Raw genomic sequence first — 17,062 nt, forward strand, 5'->3', positions numbered from 1 at the left:
CTTTGTGTGGCCAGTACATTGAGTGCAATTTCGGACTCAAGAATGAAACAATAGGTTGCTCTGTTTTCTCAAAATTCTTGGAGTCCTCGAGCCTCGTCCTTACCACATCTTCCTTGAGAATCTTTGTCCTCAGCAGTTGCTAAACCTGTGCCAGCCCACAGCACCTCACATTGTTGGGTTTTTTGTGTGTTTTTTTTCATTGATTTTATTCTTCTATGTTTTTATTGATTTTTTAGAGAGAGAGGAAGGAAGAGGGATAGAGAGAAACTTCCCTCAGTCTTATGGGCTGCCTCCTACACGCCCCCTACTGGGGATCTGCAACCTGAGCATGTGTCCTGACCTGAAATCGAACCCGTGACCTCTTGGTTCATGGGTCAACGCTCAACCACTGAGCCACGCCGGCTGGGCTATTTATTGATTTCAGAGAGAAAGAGAGGCTTGTTGTCTCACTTGTTCATGCATTCATTGGTTGATTCTTGTATGTTCCCTGACCAGTGACCGAACCCAAAACCTTGGCATAGCTGGAGGATGCTCCAACTAACTGAGCTACCCGGCCAGGGCCAGCACCTCACATTCTGGTCCAGGGACCCCAAGGCACAAGGAGCCTGCCAAGCTGGGACGACATCACAGAACTTGGTCCTGGTGGCGTATCTGCTGCCAGATTTCTTAGTCAGAAAGACAGGTTCTGCCCAAATAGCAACATCACTTTTTTCCCCAACCCCTGGCACAGATGCCAGGCCTGCTGTGAGAACACATTAACGTACGCTGTCACTGGCGCCTCCCTGCTGAGACTTGCTGGGCTCTGAGAGAGCATCTGAGACAGCAAAGAACTCTGGGCAACATGATGGGGCGGCTTTAAGTCTTCACACAACATGGAGTCTTGATTTATGTGGCTTATGAACTAAAAATACATCTGAACAGCATTGTTAATCATAACTCTGGCTTATTTTTCTATATGACTCTATGTTTTTCACACACATGCTATCATTTTTTAAATTTAATTTTATTTTACAATAGCCTATGAAGTAGATAAGCTGGGTATGGCTGTCACTTTCTAAGATCCTAGGAGGGGGCTGAGTGGAGGCTTGTGTAGGAGGGACGAGTCCTGGCTGGTTGCTCCTCATTCCCAGCGATGGGTACCATTTTATTAAGTCTGTTGTATCAGCTATGTCAAGACTATCACAGGAAAAATATCATTGGAGGAATCTTCCCGATTTAGCAGACAATGCATATCCTCAAACATTCTGGATGCCTAATCCAGAAGCTCTTGTTCATGGCCACGTTTTCCAAACCCATACGTAAGAGGCTGTTTACCTGGGTTCAAGCCACTTAACATAGTTGTCAACCTGCTGATGATTTTGCAAACTTAATGGCTGCCAAGGTTATGTCCAATCAGTTCATTCAATTCCATGAACATTCACTGAGCACTTCCTGTTTTCAGAAGGCCAATGGACAGACACACGGCTCAGGGCAGTCCCCAGGGCAGTCCCCGGGCAAAGTCTGTCCCCAAGGACGCCAGGACCTGCTGAGAGGCCCTGGTAGATTGAAATTTGGATTCAAATCAAGAAGAATTCTGGCTTTGGGAGTTCCTGACCAAATTAGGAGACCGGAACATCCATCCACGTCTTGGTCCTCATCTTACCAGACGGGTCACATCCTGTTTTTTCATCGTTTCATCAGCCTAGAGCCAGCTCAGCCATGATGGGGCGAAACCACCACCAGAAAGTCCTGGGACGTGGCCCACGCGGAGGCAGTGCTCACCATTTCTCACTCACGGGCTAATCCCCGAGGCATTTATTAAATGCCTACTGTGTGCAAGGTGAGGTGATGAACAGAAAGGCAAGCATGGCCAGGTGGTCCCCACCCTAGGTTCCTGGTAGAAAACAGGTCACAATAGGCTGCTCTCATAACTGCCGCAGGGTGAGCTAAGGGGGCCAAGGCAAAGCCAAATGGCCAGGAGAATGGCCCCAGTGGAAGGACAGTGTGAAATACTGTGACAGGACGCTGGGAATCAATGGCTGGAGACCAGCCTGGTGTGTAGCAATTGGGAACCGAGTGGCTCTTCTGGAACAAAGGAGCTGAGTAAACTGTGATTTCCAGCGGCAGAAAGGCAAACACCAGGCTTTCTGAAAACGGTTGCCATGGCCACAGACCCAAAACAGACAGTTCTCCATCAGTTTCTGGCCCCACCTGTACCCACTGGTATTAGCATCAGTATTTTCTTGGAGTAGGAACAATGTCTGACAGGAAACATTGGTTTACAATGTTATTTAATTCAACACAAATACAACTTCCTTAGTTGTCACTGGCCAACTAGCAGAAAAAAAAATATTAAAGGAACTCCACTAAATTTCTCAAAAATTTCACTTGCATACAACCTATTCAGATAGTAGCTTCTAATTGTGAGGTTTGGGGCAAATCACTGCATTTCTCTTTGTGTCTTTGATTCCAAATCTGTTATGATGAGGACTGTACACAGAGTAAGTGCTATAAATATGTTAGCTATACATTATTATTATTATTGTTATTAAATCACTGTGCTAAGCTCGAAGTCAGACAAATGCTCAGCCTTTCCCGATCTGTATCCTTTATCTGTCCTATCCTTAGAGATGCTTTTGGGTGAACATCTACTTATTACAGAATCTTTTAAGAAGCGTCTTTTTTAATCTTTGAGACAGTGTCCACAGATTTTTCTGGTACTTCACAAGTTGCTGAGGCATCGTAAATTCTTTTCTTTATCCCGTATTTTCAGACCATCAAGTCAGGAGCGGTGACAGCTGGATAAGCCTCATGAGCTCTTTGGTCTGCAGCCACTACTTAATGGAAAGGGCTATTTCTGCCCCTCGGTGCAGGGCAGTTACAAATGTCAAAGGCAGACCTTTCCCATCCTCCCCGGCTCCCTTCCCACTCTGCTGTCTTCGGCCCCACCTTCCTGTCCCGTCCCTGGCCTCCTTGTGGATGAGTGAACGCTGATGGGGTGGGCCTGGGGCGCACTGACCTAAAATACCTTCCCGGGCCCTCGGGCTGGGCGTTTCACCCTCTGCTTTGAACTCTGAGGGCTGAGCAAAGGGGCTTCCTGCTCCAAGTCCATGACTATAAATATGCCTCTTGGTCAGGGCTATCCCCAACAGTCCCTAGATAAACCACCCTCCTGGGAGGGGGACATTAACCTGTTATCGTCCAGGCTCTTTAGGACACAGGACCAAAACATCATCATCGATGTTCCTATCTCTCTCTCCCTCTCGCTTCCTCTCTGAAATCAATAATATATATGTATATATATTTTTTTAAAAAATCAATCAGCTCCAGCTGGTTTGGCTCAGTGGATAGATCGTCAGCCTGCGGACTGAAGGGTCCCGGGTTTGATTCCTCTCAAGGGCACATGCCTGGGTTTCGGGCTCAATCCCCAGTAGGGGGCGTGCAGGAGGCAGCCTGTCAATGATTTTCTTTCATCATTGATGTTTCTATCTCTCTTGCCTTCTCCCTTCCTCTCTGAAATCAATAAAAATATATTTAAAAAAATATTAATCAACCAATGAAAGCATAAATAGTGCAATAACAAATCCCTCTCTCAAATTAATTAAAAAGAAAACACTTTTTTATTTTTTTTTAAATATATTCTTATTGATTTTTTACAGAGAGGAAGGGAGAGAGATAGAGAGTTAGAAACATCGATGAGAGAGAACATCGATCAGCTGCCTCCTGCACACCCCCTACTGGGGATGTGCCCGCAACCCAGATACATGCCCTTGACCGGAATCGAACCGGGGACCTTTCAGTCCGCAGGCCGACGCTCTATCCACTGAGCCAAACCGGTTTCGGCAAGAAGATACTTTTTTAGTAGACCCAAAATGCACACTGGCTCATGAGTAAATGGCAAATAAACATGTTCAAGCCACAGTGACCATACTTACCCGGCAGGGGAGATACATTGATCACAAAAGCGGTTTTCCCAGCGTGAGGCTTGTCCACTGCACTCCGCACGTGCCGCCCCTGCAAGTTCCCCAAGTGTGGGGAACTCGACAGCATAACTTGTGGTAGCGGGGGCCTGCGTTCATTCTCTCCCCTAAAAATAAATAAATAGATAGACAGAGAGTAGTGACCGTTTATCACCTATTCTATATCAGCCATTTTATATATATATTATTTATGTTTAAGTAATAATTTAAAATAAAATATTAAACAAATATTTTATATTATTTATTTTTAAACATAACACAGGTTATGTTGTGGTTAAAAATTCAAAAACATATCATTTTAAAAGGGAAAACCTGTTTTTTTTCCTCCCCAACCCTGCACCCCATCATCTCATGTGTCGCTGCGTATTCTGACTTTGGGGTACATTGTTCCGAGTACGAAGGGATACAGACACGTTTCCAAGTCCAGCATATCTATCCGATCTGCCCCATCTCACAGACGCGGGGACTGCAGTGCAGAGTGAAGTGCTCACCCGAGACCACAGGCACAGGAGCGGGATTCAAACCCAGCCCTGCCTCCCGCCGCGCCCCCTCGGAGCCGTCGGAGGACCGGGTCCCGAGTCCGAGTCCCCGCGGCCGCGCCGGGCCCCAGGGGCAGTGCCAGGGGCGACGGCCGCCTCCAACCCGCGGGGAGCGCCCGCGTCACGACCCCTGGAGCCGTCCGCGGAGGCCCCGAGTGGGTGGCCGGGGCGACCGGGGGGGGGGGGCCGCCCCACGCGGGGCCGCCGAGGGGCGCGGGCGGGCGCGTGGCGGGCGTGGCGGGGGCGTGGCGCGGGGCGGAGCCGCGGCCGGAGGCGGCAGAGTCCGCAGCGGGGCTCAGGGGCCGCCGTGGCCGCCGCGGAGCCGGGCCGCCTCCAGGGAGCGCCCGGGCGCAGAGGGGTTAACGGGCCGCCGGGGCCGCGCAGAGCAGGTACAGACCTTCCCCGGGGTCCCCGGCCCCGGCGCCCTCCGTCCCGGTCCCGTTAGGCCGCCCGCCCCGCGCGCCCGCGCCGCCCCCGCTCCCTGCGCCCCGCGGGCGCGTCCTCACCGCGACCCTGACCCCAGCGCTCAGAGCCGCGCCGGATCCTCCAGTCCCCGAGGTCGAATTCCTGGGGAGGGGGCTGTGACCCCGGGACTCTCCCGGGTCGCCCTGGAGAAGAACCGGCCAGGATTCCTGCTAAGTCACATAGTCAAACTGGAAAACATGCTAGGACGTCCTCGCACGCGCCAGCGCCTCCCGCCCTCCCCTGGAGGATGGTGTGCCCCCCCCTCCACGTCCCTCCTAGAGTTGGGGGACAGGGGCGCTGGGAGGGATGCAGGTGGGTGCCCGAGATCCAGCACAGCCTGATGACTGGAAGGAAGACACCTGTTGGCAGGGCCGGTCCTCCAGGACCCAGGAATGGAGGGCGCCCTGAGGACCCAGGAGTTCTACCCAGGGTAGGGGCTCCGTGCCAGCCTGAACATGCTGCCCAGCCCTCTCCCCCCAAGCACCCCCCCTTCCCGGAGGTGGGTGCCTCTGGGGGTAAAAGGGTCAGTTAGCCCTGCCCAGGTCTCTCTTCTCTTTGATCTCCACTGGCCAGCGTGGAGGTGTGGCCAGGAAGAGCCCAGGTTTATCCAGACCCATGCCCAGCCTGGCACCGGAGCGCCACTTCTGACCTCCCCTTCCCTCACCCTGGGCAGTGAGGGACCCACCAGATGCGGGACATGGAAGGGGTAACAAGCACATGTGTGTCCTGTTTCTGCAGTGGAGGGGCGGTCGGCCCCCTGCCCAGCTGTGCAGGGGGGCTGGGGTGGGACTTTTCCAGAGAGGGAGCCAGGCCTGGCGAGGGCCCCAGGAGCTCACGTCACCCCCACCCTCCACCCCTCACTTCTCCAGGGAACTGCCAAAGCCAAACCCAGCTCAGGACAGGATTATGTGTGCTGGGTAGATCCATGGGAGAGACGACAAGACACAGAGCTGGGGGAGCAGAGGGAAGCAGAGTCAGAGAGGAGAGGAAAGGGGGCCCTGAAGCAGAGAAGGGACAGGCGGTGACCATCACCCTCAGCTCTCCTCCCTTCAACCTCAAGTCACTGCGTCAGGCAGAGTGGAAGGTTTGGGTGGAACTTTGGCCCTTCTCTGGAACCACTACCTCCCGCCCCCTCCATCAGGGTGGAGTTACTGACCTCAGTGGTCAGCCCCGCCAACAGCAACCCCCTCCCCAACCCCAAGCAGCTGGGGTGACCCTGCAGGTCAGGTCAACCATTGTGATCCTGCCCTCGGATTCCCAAGTCCTGGGGTCTCGGGAGGGAGTGGGCTGACGGTTGCTCTCCCCAAGCACATTCCTGCCCTTCCCGCTGTCATTTCCCGGCCCCTGAGCTGGCCCACCTCGGCACTGGCTCCTTGGACTCCTTTCCCGGGTGCCTTTCAGATCCAACAGAAACATTTTTTTTTTTCCTGGAAAGCATAACTAAGAGTGGGATGAAGGGTGGGGGCGGGGAGGGCTGGTACTGAACAGGAAGGGGCTGGAGGGCCATGGGGGAGCCATGGGAATGCCAGGCTTTGAGTCCGGGGAGGGCTCCAAGCGCCACTTTCCTGATTGATCAACTAGACTTCGGGACGGACGCCTGGGCTCTTCGGAATGGCAGGCCTGTGACTGGGGAGTGGTGGCAGCTATACCTGCATCTTTCCTTCCCAGGTCTCCCCTCCCCCCCCCTCGTCCATCACTGTCACCCCTGAAATAAGCTCTCATTGAGCCAGTGCTGGACGCTGGGCCCTAAAGGGAGGTTACATGGAAATGGGAACATCACCTGCTTCTCTAGAGATTAAGCCATCAGCCCACTTAGTTGATCCCACTTTGTTCAAGGCAGGCTGGCCTGTGCCTCAGTGTTTTAGACGCAGCTTAGCTAAGAAGGGAAGAGGCTGGGAGGCAGGTCGGAAACAGAAAGCCCACGGGCTTCTTGGCAGCTCCTCAAGGGGGCGCCTGGCCTGTCCTCCCCGAGCCTCCCTCCTCCCCCGGGACTCCAGGAGGGCAGGAGTGGGAGCCAAGGGAAGACCATCCGAAGAAAGACGCATGGGCCTGAGCCCGCCCAGGAACAGTTCCTAGCTGGGACGAGGGAGGAGCTAAGGAGTTCCTATGGGGCTGGGGGAGGAGGCTGACTGAGCCCTCCACCCTCTGGCCTCAGCAGCTGGACAGGGCGCATGCCTTCTCACGCTCACCCTTAGGATCATAAAGGGATGGGCCAGTCTCCCCCCTCCCACATCCTCACTTTGAGATGACCTTCTGCGGAGTCATCCCTCTCAACCCCAAGCTTTCTGGAGTAACCACCAGGCTTCTGTCCCTGCAGCGAGCACCCCCTCCGCGTCCAGATGACTGAATAGTGTGTTCACTTCCGGGCCCCTCCTCCTTTGCCCCATCGAGGAGGAGTGATGGAGAAGTGGGCAGGCAGGTAAGAAGGGGTGGGTTCCCCCGGTGGAGGAATGGCTGGGTCCCTGGGAGTGAGGGAGAGGAGAGGACTGGGAGGGGCGGGGGCGGGGGGGGGGTTAGGTGGGGGGGGATGAAGTGATGCGTAACTTCTGCTTTCTGAGAATCTGCATCAGGATGTGGGGAGCCTGCTGGGGGTGAGGGCAGTGTCGCAAGACCAGCTCCGGCTTCCATCCGGTCCCCACTCTGCCTTTGGTTTGTAGGCCCCCGGTTGGTCTGGTGCTGCTTCTGTCCCTCCCTCAGCTCTGCCTGGATCAGGAGGTGAGCCAGGGACCTGAGGCTGTGATCCCTGCATCTCCCCTGCCCTCCCACCCACTTCTCCAGGTCATGCCTCCCTTTTCCAAAGCCTCTGCTGAACCACGGCCCCTTCCACCCCCGGCCTCCCCAACGCCCTAGCTCCTGGCCAGATCGCACCTCTGCTATTGAATGTGGCTTTGGGCTGGCAACAGCCTCCCTGAGCTTGAGCATTGGACTAGAGCCTCTCTGTATAGTTCCCTCTAAAATCATTCTAATTTTGTTTGACCTTTTTGTCTACATAGGTGTTGTCTGGACACGTTCTTCTCACCCCCCCTGAGGATGGCCAGGGCCCTGAGGGCGTCTGGGGTCCTTGGGACCAGTGGGCCTCCTGCTCCCAGCCATGTGGGGTGGGGGTGCAACACAGGAGCCGGACTTGTCAGCTCCCTGCAGCTCAACTCCACCAGGGCCCACCCTTTCCGTCCCGGCCCCCAAGGCATCCAGAAATCTTGCTCTCCCAAAGTCAGGGCCCCAGACCCCAAGCTCCCCAAGAAACTCTCCCCCTGTACAGGCCACAGCCTCAGGGAAGAGGTGGCCCACTGCGAGGTCCTGCTTCCCAGTTAGGGAGAGAGGAGGCCCAGGAGACTCCAGGAGCCAGGAGGTGAGGGGAGGGGCTTTGAGGGAAGGGGTGGGCCTTAGGCAAGGGCTGGGGCTTGGAATAAAGGAATGGGGAGGAGGACAGAGAGGGCTGGAGTGGGTGCTTATCTCTGGTGCCAGGAAGTAGAGGGGGCAGGGGAGGCCGGGTAACAGACGACCAGAGCCGTGACCCTATGTCTGCAACACCTTCGCAGGTCCCGGGTTCGAGACCCCATCAAGCCAGGAATGTTTGGTTACGGGAGGGTGCCCTTTGCTTTGCCGCTCCATCGGAACCGCCGGCACCGGCAGAGACCACGCAGATCCGAGCTCTCCCAGGCCTCAGAGCTGCTTCCCTCCCTGACTCCAGGAGCAGAGCCATCCTCTGCAAACCACACCCCTCAAACTCACTTCCCCCCTGTGCAGCCAGCCGCTCACACCCTGTCCCCCCCTGCAGAATCCCCAGGCCCTGAGGCTGCTCGGACAGAGGTGCCTTCGAGAACCAGGCCCCCTCCCAGGGCTCAGGCCTCTGGCAAAGAGCCCCCCTCGTTTATCCCCTCCCCAGGAGAAAGTGTCTCCTTCCATGTATCCCCTAAGCCAAGAATGCCAAGTCCCCAGGGTTGGGCCAGTCCCCAGGTGGCAGAGAGACACCCTAATAATCCTTTCCTTTCTGTCCCTCGGGGCTGGGGCCAGGGCCGAGGCCACCAGAGCCGGGAGCACTGGCGATCTGGGGGGAATCGCCCCAGGTCCCCCCCAGAGTCTGCCCCTGGATACCCGGATGGCTGGTTGCCTCTGCTGAGGGCTGGCCCCCATGCCGGCTCCCAGTGGAGCCTCTTTGCTCCCGGTAGCCCCGTCCCAAGATGTTCTGGGGAGAGTGAGCAGCTGAGAGCCTGCAGCCACGTGGTGAGTTCTCCTTGGACCCACACCCCCCTCCACTGCTGCTTCCCTGACCCTGCCTCTGGGTCCTCAGCTTGTCAGATCGGGACCTGAGGGAGAGGGGCCTTCCATTTGACCTCCTCAGGGTAAGGGCCTTGGAGCCCCTCCAGAGACCCGACCTCCTCCCTACTCCCCAAACCCAGCCCTGACCCACACCCCCATTTTCCTCCCCAGCTTTGACTCCTCTGTATCCCCCCCCCACCTCAGCCCTGCCCCCCTGAGCATCCAGACCCCCGGGCCCTGCAGTGTGCAGCCTTTGACTCCCAGGAGTTCATGGGCCAGCTGTACCAGTGGGAGCCCTTCACAGAAGGTGAGGTTTCCAGCCCATCCCTGGACAGGGAGCGGGGGCCGCAGGGGGCTTAAGACTGGGGGATGACCGGGCAAGTGGCACCTCACCCCTCGTTTTCTCCTCTGTGGGCCCTCATGTTCCTACTGCGTCCTGTTTTCTTTCTGTTTCCAAGAGCCGGGGTGAAGGAACAGCTCGGCCGGAAAGGGGGAGTGTCTCAGACGGGGTCAGGTTAAGGGGCGGTCGGTAGAGGGGTCCGGCTGGGAGAGGATGTGTCCAGAGGTGCCCTCTGGGAGAAGGCGCCCCAGGAGGTGACGCAGACACAGGGGCGAGATCCTGTCCAGGAGTGACAGCCGGGTGGGCGTGTGCCCGGGTCCTGGGTGGGGTTATATCACTAGCTCCCATGTCACCGTCCGCTTGATTTGGGGCCTGTCAACTTGATACCAAGATAGCCCCTCCTGAGCTCTGAACTCACCCAGGCGAGGGTTTCAAGTATCTCTCCTCTTTCGCAACCCTGGTCTCGGTGACCTAAATCGACCCGACCCGACTTCTAAGCGACCCTCAAACGAACTTTTCCGAGCACAGAACTGTCGTTGTTCCCTTCGCCCACAGTGACCCAGGCCACCCCCAGAGGTCCAGTAGCTCATACGAGCCAAGCTTCCGTCAGGACCCGGGGGCCTTTCCCTGTCAGCTCCCCCCAGGGAGGCCAGCTAACCGCCTTCCCTCCCACCCCGGCTCTCAGTCCAGGGATCCCAACGCTGTGAACTCAACTGTCGTCCCCGGGGCTTCCGCTTCTATGTCCGTCACACTGAGAAGGTCCGGGACGGGACCCTGTGTCAGCCAGGAGCCCTCGACATGTGTGTGGCCGGACGCTGTTTGGTGAGGAAGGATGGGGCGCGTGCGCGCACAGTCTCCTCGTTTATCATGACAACAACACACCGGAGGGTGGAGGAGGATAGCTCTCACCTGCCAGGCCGGGCGAGCAGAGCCAGGAGGTGGACGGCAAGGGGGCTCCCCTCAGGCGCACCCGGGCTTCCCCGAGGCTGGCGGGGCTGAGAGAGAAACACATTCTCACTCGTGGTGCAAAGATCAAGGGGCATGGAGGGCGGAATGGTCCCCGGAGGCCCAGGCTGAGGTGTGAGGTGGTGTCTGGCTTCCCGCGGCCGCTGCCTCACTCCACTCTCCTCCAGAGCCCTGGCTGTGACGGGATCCTCGGCTCTGGCCGGCGTCCAGATGGCTGTGGAGTCTGTGGGGGTGACGATTCCACCTGCCACCTCGTCTCGGGGAACCTCACTGACCGCGGGGGCCCTCTGGGTTATCAGAAGATCCTGCGGATTCCGGCCGGAGCCTCCCGGCTCCAGATCGCCCAGCTCCGGCCCAGCTCCAACTACCTGGGTGAGCTCCCGGGGCTCCCCGGTCTCTTGGTTCTGCCCTCCACACCCCGGTGCAGCCTAGCAAGCCCCAAGGGGAGGAAGGAGGAGGCCAGGAGAGCAGGGGGAGCGGGGCTCTGAATGGTTAGGAAGTGGTGGGACAGCAGGACAGCTGACTCACCTCCTGCGTCCTGACCGCCCCCTCCAGCACTTCGAGGCCCTGGGGGCCGGTCCATCATCAACGGAAACTGGGCTGTGGATCCCCCGGGGTCCTACGCGGCCGGTGGGACTGTCTTCCAGTACAACCGTCCTCCTCGGGAGGAGGGCGCCGGGGAGAGCCTGTCGGCCGACGGCCCCACCACCCAGCCCGTGGACGTCTACGTGAGCTCGGGCCTGGGGAAGGACTGCCGGGGAGGGGGCCGCTCCCTCTGGGGGCAAAGACGGGGGGAAGGTGAGTGGTATGGGACCCTTGCCACCCCAAACATTCATTATCTTCTCTTTCTCTCCCCAGATGATCTTTCAGGAGGAAAACCCGGGTGTTTCTTATCAGTATGTCATCTCTTCACCTCCTCCGAGCCTGGAGAGCCCCGCCGCAGAGCCCCGCGTCCCCCAGCTCCAGCCTGGTGAGAGGCTGTCCCGAGACCTAGGAGGAGGGGAGGGCGGAAGGGAAGCTGCACGGCCGTGGGGGCATCTGATTTGCCTCCTCGACTCTCCCTGCGCAGAGATTTTCAGGATGGAGCCCCCACCTGCGTCAGCGCCCCGCCCCACCCGGACCCCCGGCACCCTCCAGCGCCAGGTGCGGATCCCCCAGATGCCTGCCCCACCCCACCCCAGGACACCCCTGGGGTCTCCCGCCGGATTCTGGAAACGAGTGGGACACTCCGAGTGCTCAGCATCCTGTGGAAAAGGTGAGACTCACACACCAGCCTGTGTTCCTGGCACCCTCAGCCCAAGTCCCCAACGTGACACTCCTGGTTGCAGACCCTAGATCGCGGGGCCACACCTCGCCGACTCTGTGCCCGACCCGGGACCCCACTGGCAGGGGAGCCGTCCCACCCCCTGGCTTCCCTCTCACCCTCCAGGCGTTTGGAGCCCCATCTTCCTCTGCATTTCTCGTGAGTCGGGAGAGGAACTGGATGAGCGCAGCTGTGCTGTGGGCACCAGACCCCCCGTCTCTCTGGAGCCCTGCCACGGCCCCCCGTGCCCCCCATAGTGAGTATGACCCACAGGGAGGGGCGCAGAAGGAAACCCGGCAGCCCGAGCCCACAGGAGAACCCCGACCCCGATGCTAAACATGCCCCTCTCCTCTGAGGGTCCCCACCCCCGCACATGGCAGCCCCACACATCTTCTCTTTTGCCACCTGTGCCTCTGTCTCCCCGCCCTGCGCACAACCACAGCTGGGAGGCCGGCGAGTGGACGTCCTGCAGCCGCTCCTGTGGCCCCGGCACCCAGCACCGCCAGCTACGCTGCCGGCAGGAGTTTGGGGGGGGTGGCTCCTCAGTGCCCCCTGAGCGCTGTGGACACCTCCCCCGGCCCAACATCACCCAACCCTGCCAGCTGCGCCTCTGTGGCCACTGGGAGGTCCGTTCCTCCTGGAGCCAGGTGAGTGGGACCAAACAGGCTTTCCGAGGGGGAGGATTCTAAGGGAGTGGGCACCAGTGAGCGAGAGCAGTGGTTCTCCAACTTGTTTTTAATCAGAAATGTTTTACAAACAAGATCTCTTATGGAACCCAATCTGTTAGTCAGCTAAGAGGCTGAATCTGGGATTGGGCCCAGAGGCCCATGCCCACCCCACAAAGCCATGTACCGGTTGAGCCAGGAATCAAAGGCAGATCCTTGTTCAAAAGCCACAGAGCTACATCTGTAATACTTTCAACAATAAAGAGCGTAATTAAAAAAAAAAAAAAAAGCCACAGAGCTGGCGGCTGGTGAGGAAGCCAGGCCCAGCTCCATGGACCCCCCTCATCCCCGCAGTGTTCTGTGCGCTGTGGGCGCGGCCAGAGGAGCCGGCAGGTTCGCTGTGTCGGGAACAACGGTGATGAAGTGAGCGAACGGGAGTGCGCCTCAGGACCCCCGCGGCCCCCCAGCAAAGAGGCCTGTGACATGGGGCCCTGTACTGTGGCCTGGTTCCACAGCGACTGGAGCTCCAAGGTGGGCCCCACACCCAGCACAGCCTGTTAGAGACTCTCCCACACAGTTCAATAAGCGTTTACTGCCTGGCCAGTGTGGCTCAGTGGTTGAGCATCGACCCATGAACCAGAAGGTCATGGTTCAATTCCCACTCAGGGCACCTGCCTGAGTTGGGGGCTCAGTCCCCAGTAGGGGGTGTGCAGGAGGCAGCTGATCAATGATTATCATCATTGATGTTTCTATCTCTCCCTCTTCCTTCCTCTCTGAAATCAATTATATCTATATATCTATATATTTATATATAGATATGTGTGTGTGTGTGTGTGTGTGTGTGTATAATATTTACTAAGCAAGCACCTACTATGTGCTAGACACTGCTGATGCTGGGAAAGGAGATAAGTGAGAAAAATTTCCACTATGAACAAAACTTCCAGCAAAGGTTCCCCTTATCTGGCTGGGACCCTTGGGACATTCCCTAACTCCCAGGATCTGGATCCAGGACACAGGGATCCTCTCAGCCCCTACCTCTTCCCCTCTTCATCACTCGCATCCCCCCTCACACAGCCCCCTCTGCTCTGCTGCTCACAGTGCTCAGCCGAGTGTGGGACTGGAATCCAGCGACGTTCTGTGGTCTGCCTTGGGAGTGGGGAGACCCGTGGGGCAGGCCAGGAGGAAGCAGGAGTGGGAACCAGTGAGCAGAGCTGTGCCCCAGGAAGCCGCCCCCCTGACATGCGTGCCTGCAGCTTGCGCCCCTGTGAGGTGACATGGTGCTGGTACACGGGGCCCTGGGCGGAGGTGAGCTGGAGCCTGGGAGGGGGTGCCTGTCAGTGGACTCCCTGTGGGCGGTGGGCAGTGACCCCTGCGCTCCCTTCCCCTTGTACACCCGATGCTTCCTCTCCATCAGTGCTCCTCAGATTGTGGCTCAGGCACACAGCGCAGAGATGTCATCTGTGTGTCCAAACTGGGGACTGAGTTCAACGTGACTTCTCCCGGCAACTGTTCCCACCTGCCCAGGCCCCCGGCCCTGCAGCCCTGTCAGGGGCAGGACTGCCAGGACCGCTGGTTTTCTACCCCCTGGAGTCCGGTGAGTGCCTGGCTCCCGAGCCCTGCTCAGTGTGGGAAGGGGAGGCTCCGCTCACTAAACCCGGCATCTGTGCCCGGGCCAAGGCCAGCTGCAGCCTCACATTGTCCTACTTCCTGTTCCCCTGAAAGACAGGTGGGCCCTCTCCATGTGGGATGTCATAATGTCCCAGGACAGTCTCGCTCACACCCTCCTTTCAGAGGAGGCGGCCTGGGGTTCAGGAGGAGCCTGGGGCACGGCCAAGGTTTGATTTGGTAGCTGGGGTCTCCCCAGTGTTCTCGCTCCTGCCAGGGTGGTGTGCAGACCAGGGAGGTCCAGTGCCTGACTGCCAACCAGACTCTCAGCGCCCGCTGCCCTGTCCATCTGCGGCCCTCCCGGAAGCGGCCCTGTAACAGCCAGCCCTGCAGCCAGCGCCCTGGTAAGCGCCCCCCCGCCCCCCCACCTCCCAGGAGAACGCAGTTGGCTGAGGTGTGGGTGGGCCACCGACACAGAGGAAGGGCCAGCGGAGAGGGCAACACTCCTCCAGGGGGATGGGTCTTGGCAACGGCTATCTGGTGCCCACTGGCCTCCTCTTTCCCCAGATGACCAATGCAAGGACAGCTCTCCACATTGCCCCCTGGTGGTCCAGGCCCGGCTCTGCGTCTACCCCTACTACACAGCCACCTGCTGCCGCTCTTGTGCCCACGCCCTGGAGCGGCCTCCCCCGGAGCCCGCCTGAAATGGGCCCAGGAGAACCTCTGCTCAAGGCTTCTCACGCCACCGTCGGTCACCCGTCAGTCAGCTCGCTTCGCACCCTCTGGCTCTCCAGTCTGTCCTAGTCTCACCAGGGGTGACCCCCAGGGTGGCTGAAGGAGGCAGGATGGCTGACAGTGTGGTGGTGTGATGGGGTATGTGCACGTATGTCCCCGAATGTGTATCTGGACCTGCATGGGCGTGTGTACACTCAAAAGTGTGTGTCACTTCTCACAAAGAGGTTAGACTGTGAAGGAAGGGGGAGGGGGCGGTGGCGGTTTCCCTGCGACTTTTCTAGGCTGAGCGGAAAGCAAGTGTGCAGCTCCTTAGTAATCTGAGCTGCTTAGTGCCTGCCCGCCCCCCATCAATTCCAACTTTGTGCCCTAAACCTCAGTTCCCATGGTCAGGCCTCCCTCTTCTAAACCACCCTTTTGTCCGCAGGCCCCTCGCCCCTTACCTGGTCTCTCTATCGCACCCCTCATAATTAACTAGCTCGGGGTGCGGGTCAGCCACTGCCAAGGTTGTCTTATCCCAGGAAAAGTGACTAACTTCCCAGAACCGGGACCAGCTGGGCAGAGGCTGGAAAGAGAAAGGTTAGAATAAGGCCACCTAGCCCCTGGTCCTGCTTCCCACCTCCTGAAATGGCCCCCGCCCCAGATCTAATTTATTTTTTATTAAAGAAGATTATATGACAAATGAGAAACAGGCTCTTTAATGTCGTCATGGAAACCCAGCCATACAGGCCACCTGCACAAGCAGTGTCCGGTCAGAGTGAAGGCTGAGAAGAGGACACGGCACCCAGCCGTGTGTGGGGCGGGAAGAGCCAGGTGGAGAGAATCTGGGCCCAGAAAGGCTCATGTGTGAGCCCCAATCACCTGAGAGCAGAAGCCTGGGTCCCAGGGCCAGGATCCTGGCCAGCCACAGCCCCTGCAGATTGGTCACTGGCCGCTAGAGGTCATCGCTTCTCCCAGTTTAGGCATGGGGTTGGGAGCTTGGGTCCCGCGGAGGAAAAACTGCCGGGCCTGGGGTGAGTTTCCCGGTCGGCTGGGTCTTTCTGTAAAGTCTCTTGGCCTCCAATAGCTCTACTTTCAACTTGGGGCTGAGCTGAAATGGCAGCCCCCTTTTCAAGGGTCTTTTTTCCTGTTCTCTCTGGCCCTGTCTTCCGGCCTCCCCCATCCTTTCTGCTATTACCATTTCCCTATGAAGCCGTTGGTTTATGGCTTTTCATAGGGTGTGTATGGAGAGGGTGGGGGGAGGAAGTGACTTCCGAGGGCCCCCTCCCCCTTCCCTCAGCAGACATGGCTGGAGGTGGAGCCTGGCCTGGCTCTAGCAGAACTGGATGTCCTGCCAAAGACACATTCTTCAGAGATGTCTCACCCCAGTCTCCGCCCTCCTGCCTCCCCCTCGCGTTTAATCTCTCAAGGTAAATAGAGAGGTGTTGTGAGAGCCGGCAGCCTTTTCCCTGACCCCAACCGATCTGAGGGCCAAGTCCAGGTCTCCACTGCTGGAAGCATCCCTCCCCGCCCATCCAGCCACCCCGCTCTGCAGCTCCACCGTCTGCCCGAGGAAGGCCATGAATACAGGCCTGCAGAGACCGCTGAACTCTGCGACTCCTGTCCCGGCGCGCACCCGGACGCCTGCATCACGCGGCTGCCTTGGGACTTGGGCTCTCCCTGGGCTGGAGTGGCTGGGAAGGAAGACTTTGGACTATTCCCTGAGAGTGGGTGAGGAAGGAGGCCGAAGGGCATGGAGGGGAAGGAAAATAAAGCCGACGTGAGCCCTGGACAAGGCCTGAGTGAGGGAAGGGGGTCCGAGGAAACCCAGCCGGGAAGGCTCTGCTCAGCCTGAGCAGGACACGAGAGAGACGTGCTCCTCTGGCGAACCTGCAAGGGGATCCAAGATCCGCGGGGCCCGGGCAGCGAGACCGGCCCGCCCAGCAGATACTGAAGGTGGAGCCCTTAAGATTAGGAAGGGGTGGTGGCGAGTCGCCTCGGGCCCTCCCATCGATTCCTGGAAGCCGGCTGGGCGGTGGCCCGGCTCAGCTGACTTCCCTTAAGGTCCCCCTCCCTGGTAGGGCCTCTCAAGGCTGTTGCTGGGCAGGTTTGGCCTGAGCGAGAGCCAATCACAGGGGGGGAAAGCAGCCACAGCCCCTCGCAAGGCTCCCCCTGCTTCAGTACCTCCTTTGAGCCGCTTCCTCTTGGCCTCCAGTCCCTGACTTCTCAGGAGTGGGCTTTCCTCTGGG

General features: G+C 58.3%; 1 protein-coding gene and 1 non-coding gene across 4 annotated transcripts; both read left to right on the forward strand.

Moving 5' to 3' along the window:
- The first annotated feature begins 3,906 nt into the window (after nucleotides 1–3,906).
- LOC132221505 (U1 spliceosomal RNA) lies at nucleotides 3,907–4,069 on the forward strand. The gene has a single exon (XR_009450034.1). It is a non-coding gene; the product is annotated as a U1 spliceosomal RNA (small nuclear RNA).
- Nucleotides 4,070–4,752: 683 nt separating this feature from the next.
- Nucleotides 4,753–16,608, forward strand: ADAMTSL4 (ADAMTS like 4). 3 transcript variants are annotated; one of them, XM_059674585.1, is made up of 18 exons: nucleotides 4,753–4,887; nucleotides 7,281–7,382; nucleotides 7,621–7,678; nucleotides 7,957–8,312; nucleotides 8,503–9,187; nucleotides 9,428–9,530; nucleotides 10,249–10,385; nucleotides 10,697–10,901; nucleotides 11,085–11,257; nucleotides 11,388–11,499; nucleotides 11,599–11,784; nucleotides 11,959–12,088; nucleotides 12,275–12,479; nucleotides 12,852–13,028; nucleotides 13,596–13,802; nucleotides 13,912–14,091; nucleotides 14,362–14,506; nucleotides 14,670–16,608. In XM_059674585.1, the coding sequence occupies exons 2-18, from the start codon at nucleotides 7,363–7,365 to the stop codon at nucleotides 14,804–14,806; spliced, it is 3,216 nt and encodes a 1,071-aa protein (XP_059530568.1). In that variant the 5' UTR covers nucleotides 4,753–4,887; nucleotides 7,281–7,362; the 3' UTR covers nucleotides 14,807–16,608. The 3 variants fall into 3 exon arrangements, with proteins under 3 accessions (XP_059530568.1, XP_059530566.1, XP_059530567.1); XM_059674583.1 differs by having other exon boundaries at nucleotides 4,851–4,887; nucleotides 7,621–7,741; nucleotides 14,347–14,506; XM_059674584.1 differs by having other exon boundaries at nucleotides 4,851–4,887; nucleotides 7,621–7,741.
- Nucleotides 16,609–17,062: the final 454 nt, after the last annotated feature.

The sequence above is a fragment of the Myotis daubentonii genome, chromosome 18, assembly GCF_963259705.1.
Source record: "Myotis daubentonii chromosome 18, mMyoDau2.1, whole genome shotgun sequence".
Lineage (NCBI taxonomy): Eukaryota > Metazoa > Chordata > Mammalia > Chiroptera > Vespertilionidae > Myotis > Myotis daubentonii.

Coding starts and splice junctions, on each gene's coding strand:
- ADAMTSL4 (XM_059674583.1), top strand. CDS start 7,363: ATGGAGAAGTGGGCAGGCAG. Junction 10,902..11,084: donor GCCCAGCTCCAACTACCTGG/GTGAGCTCCCGG, acceptor CGCCCCCTCCAG/CACTTCGAGGCCCTGGGGGC. Junction 13,029..13,595: donor ACAGCGACTGGAGCTCCAAG/GTGGGCCCCACA, acceptor TGCTGCTCACAG/TGCTCAGCCGAGTGTGGGAC.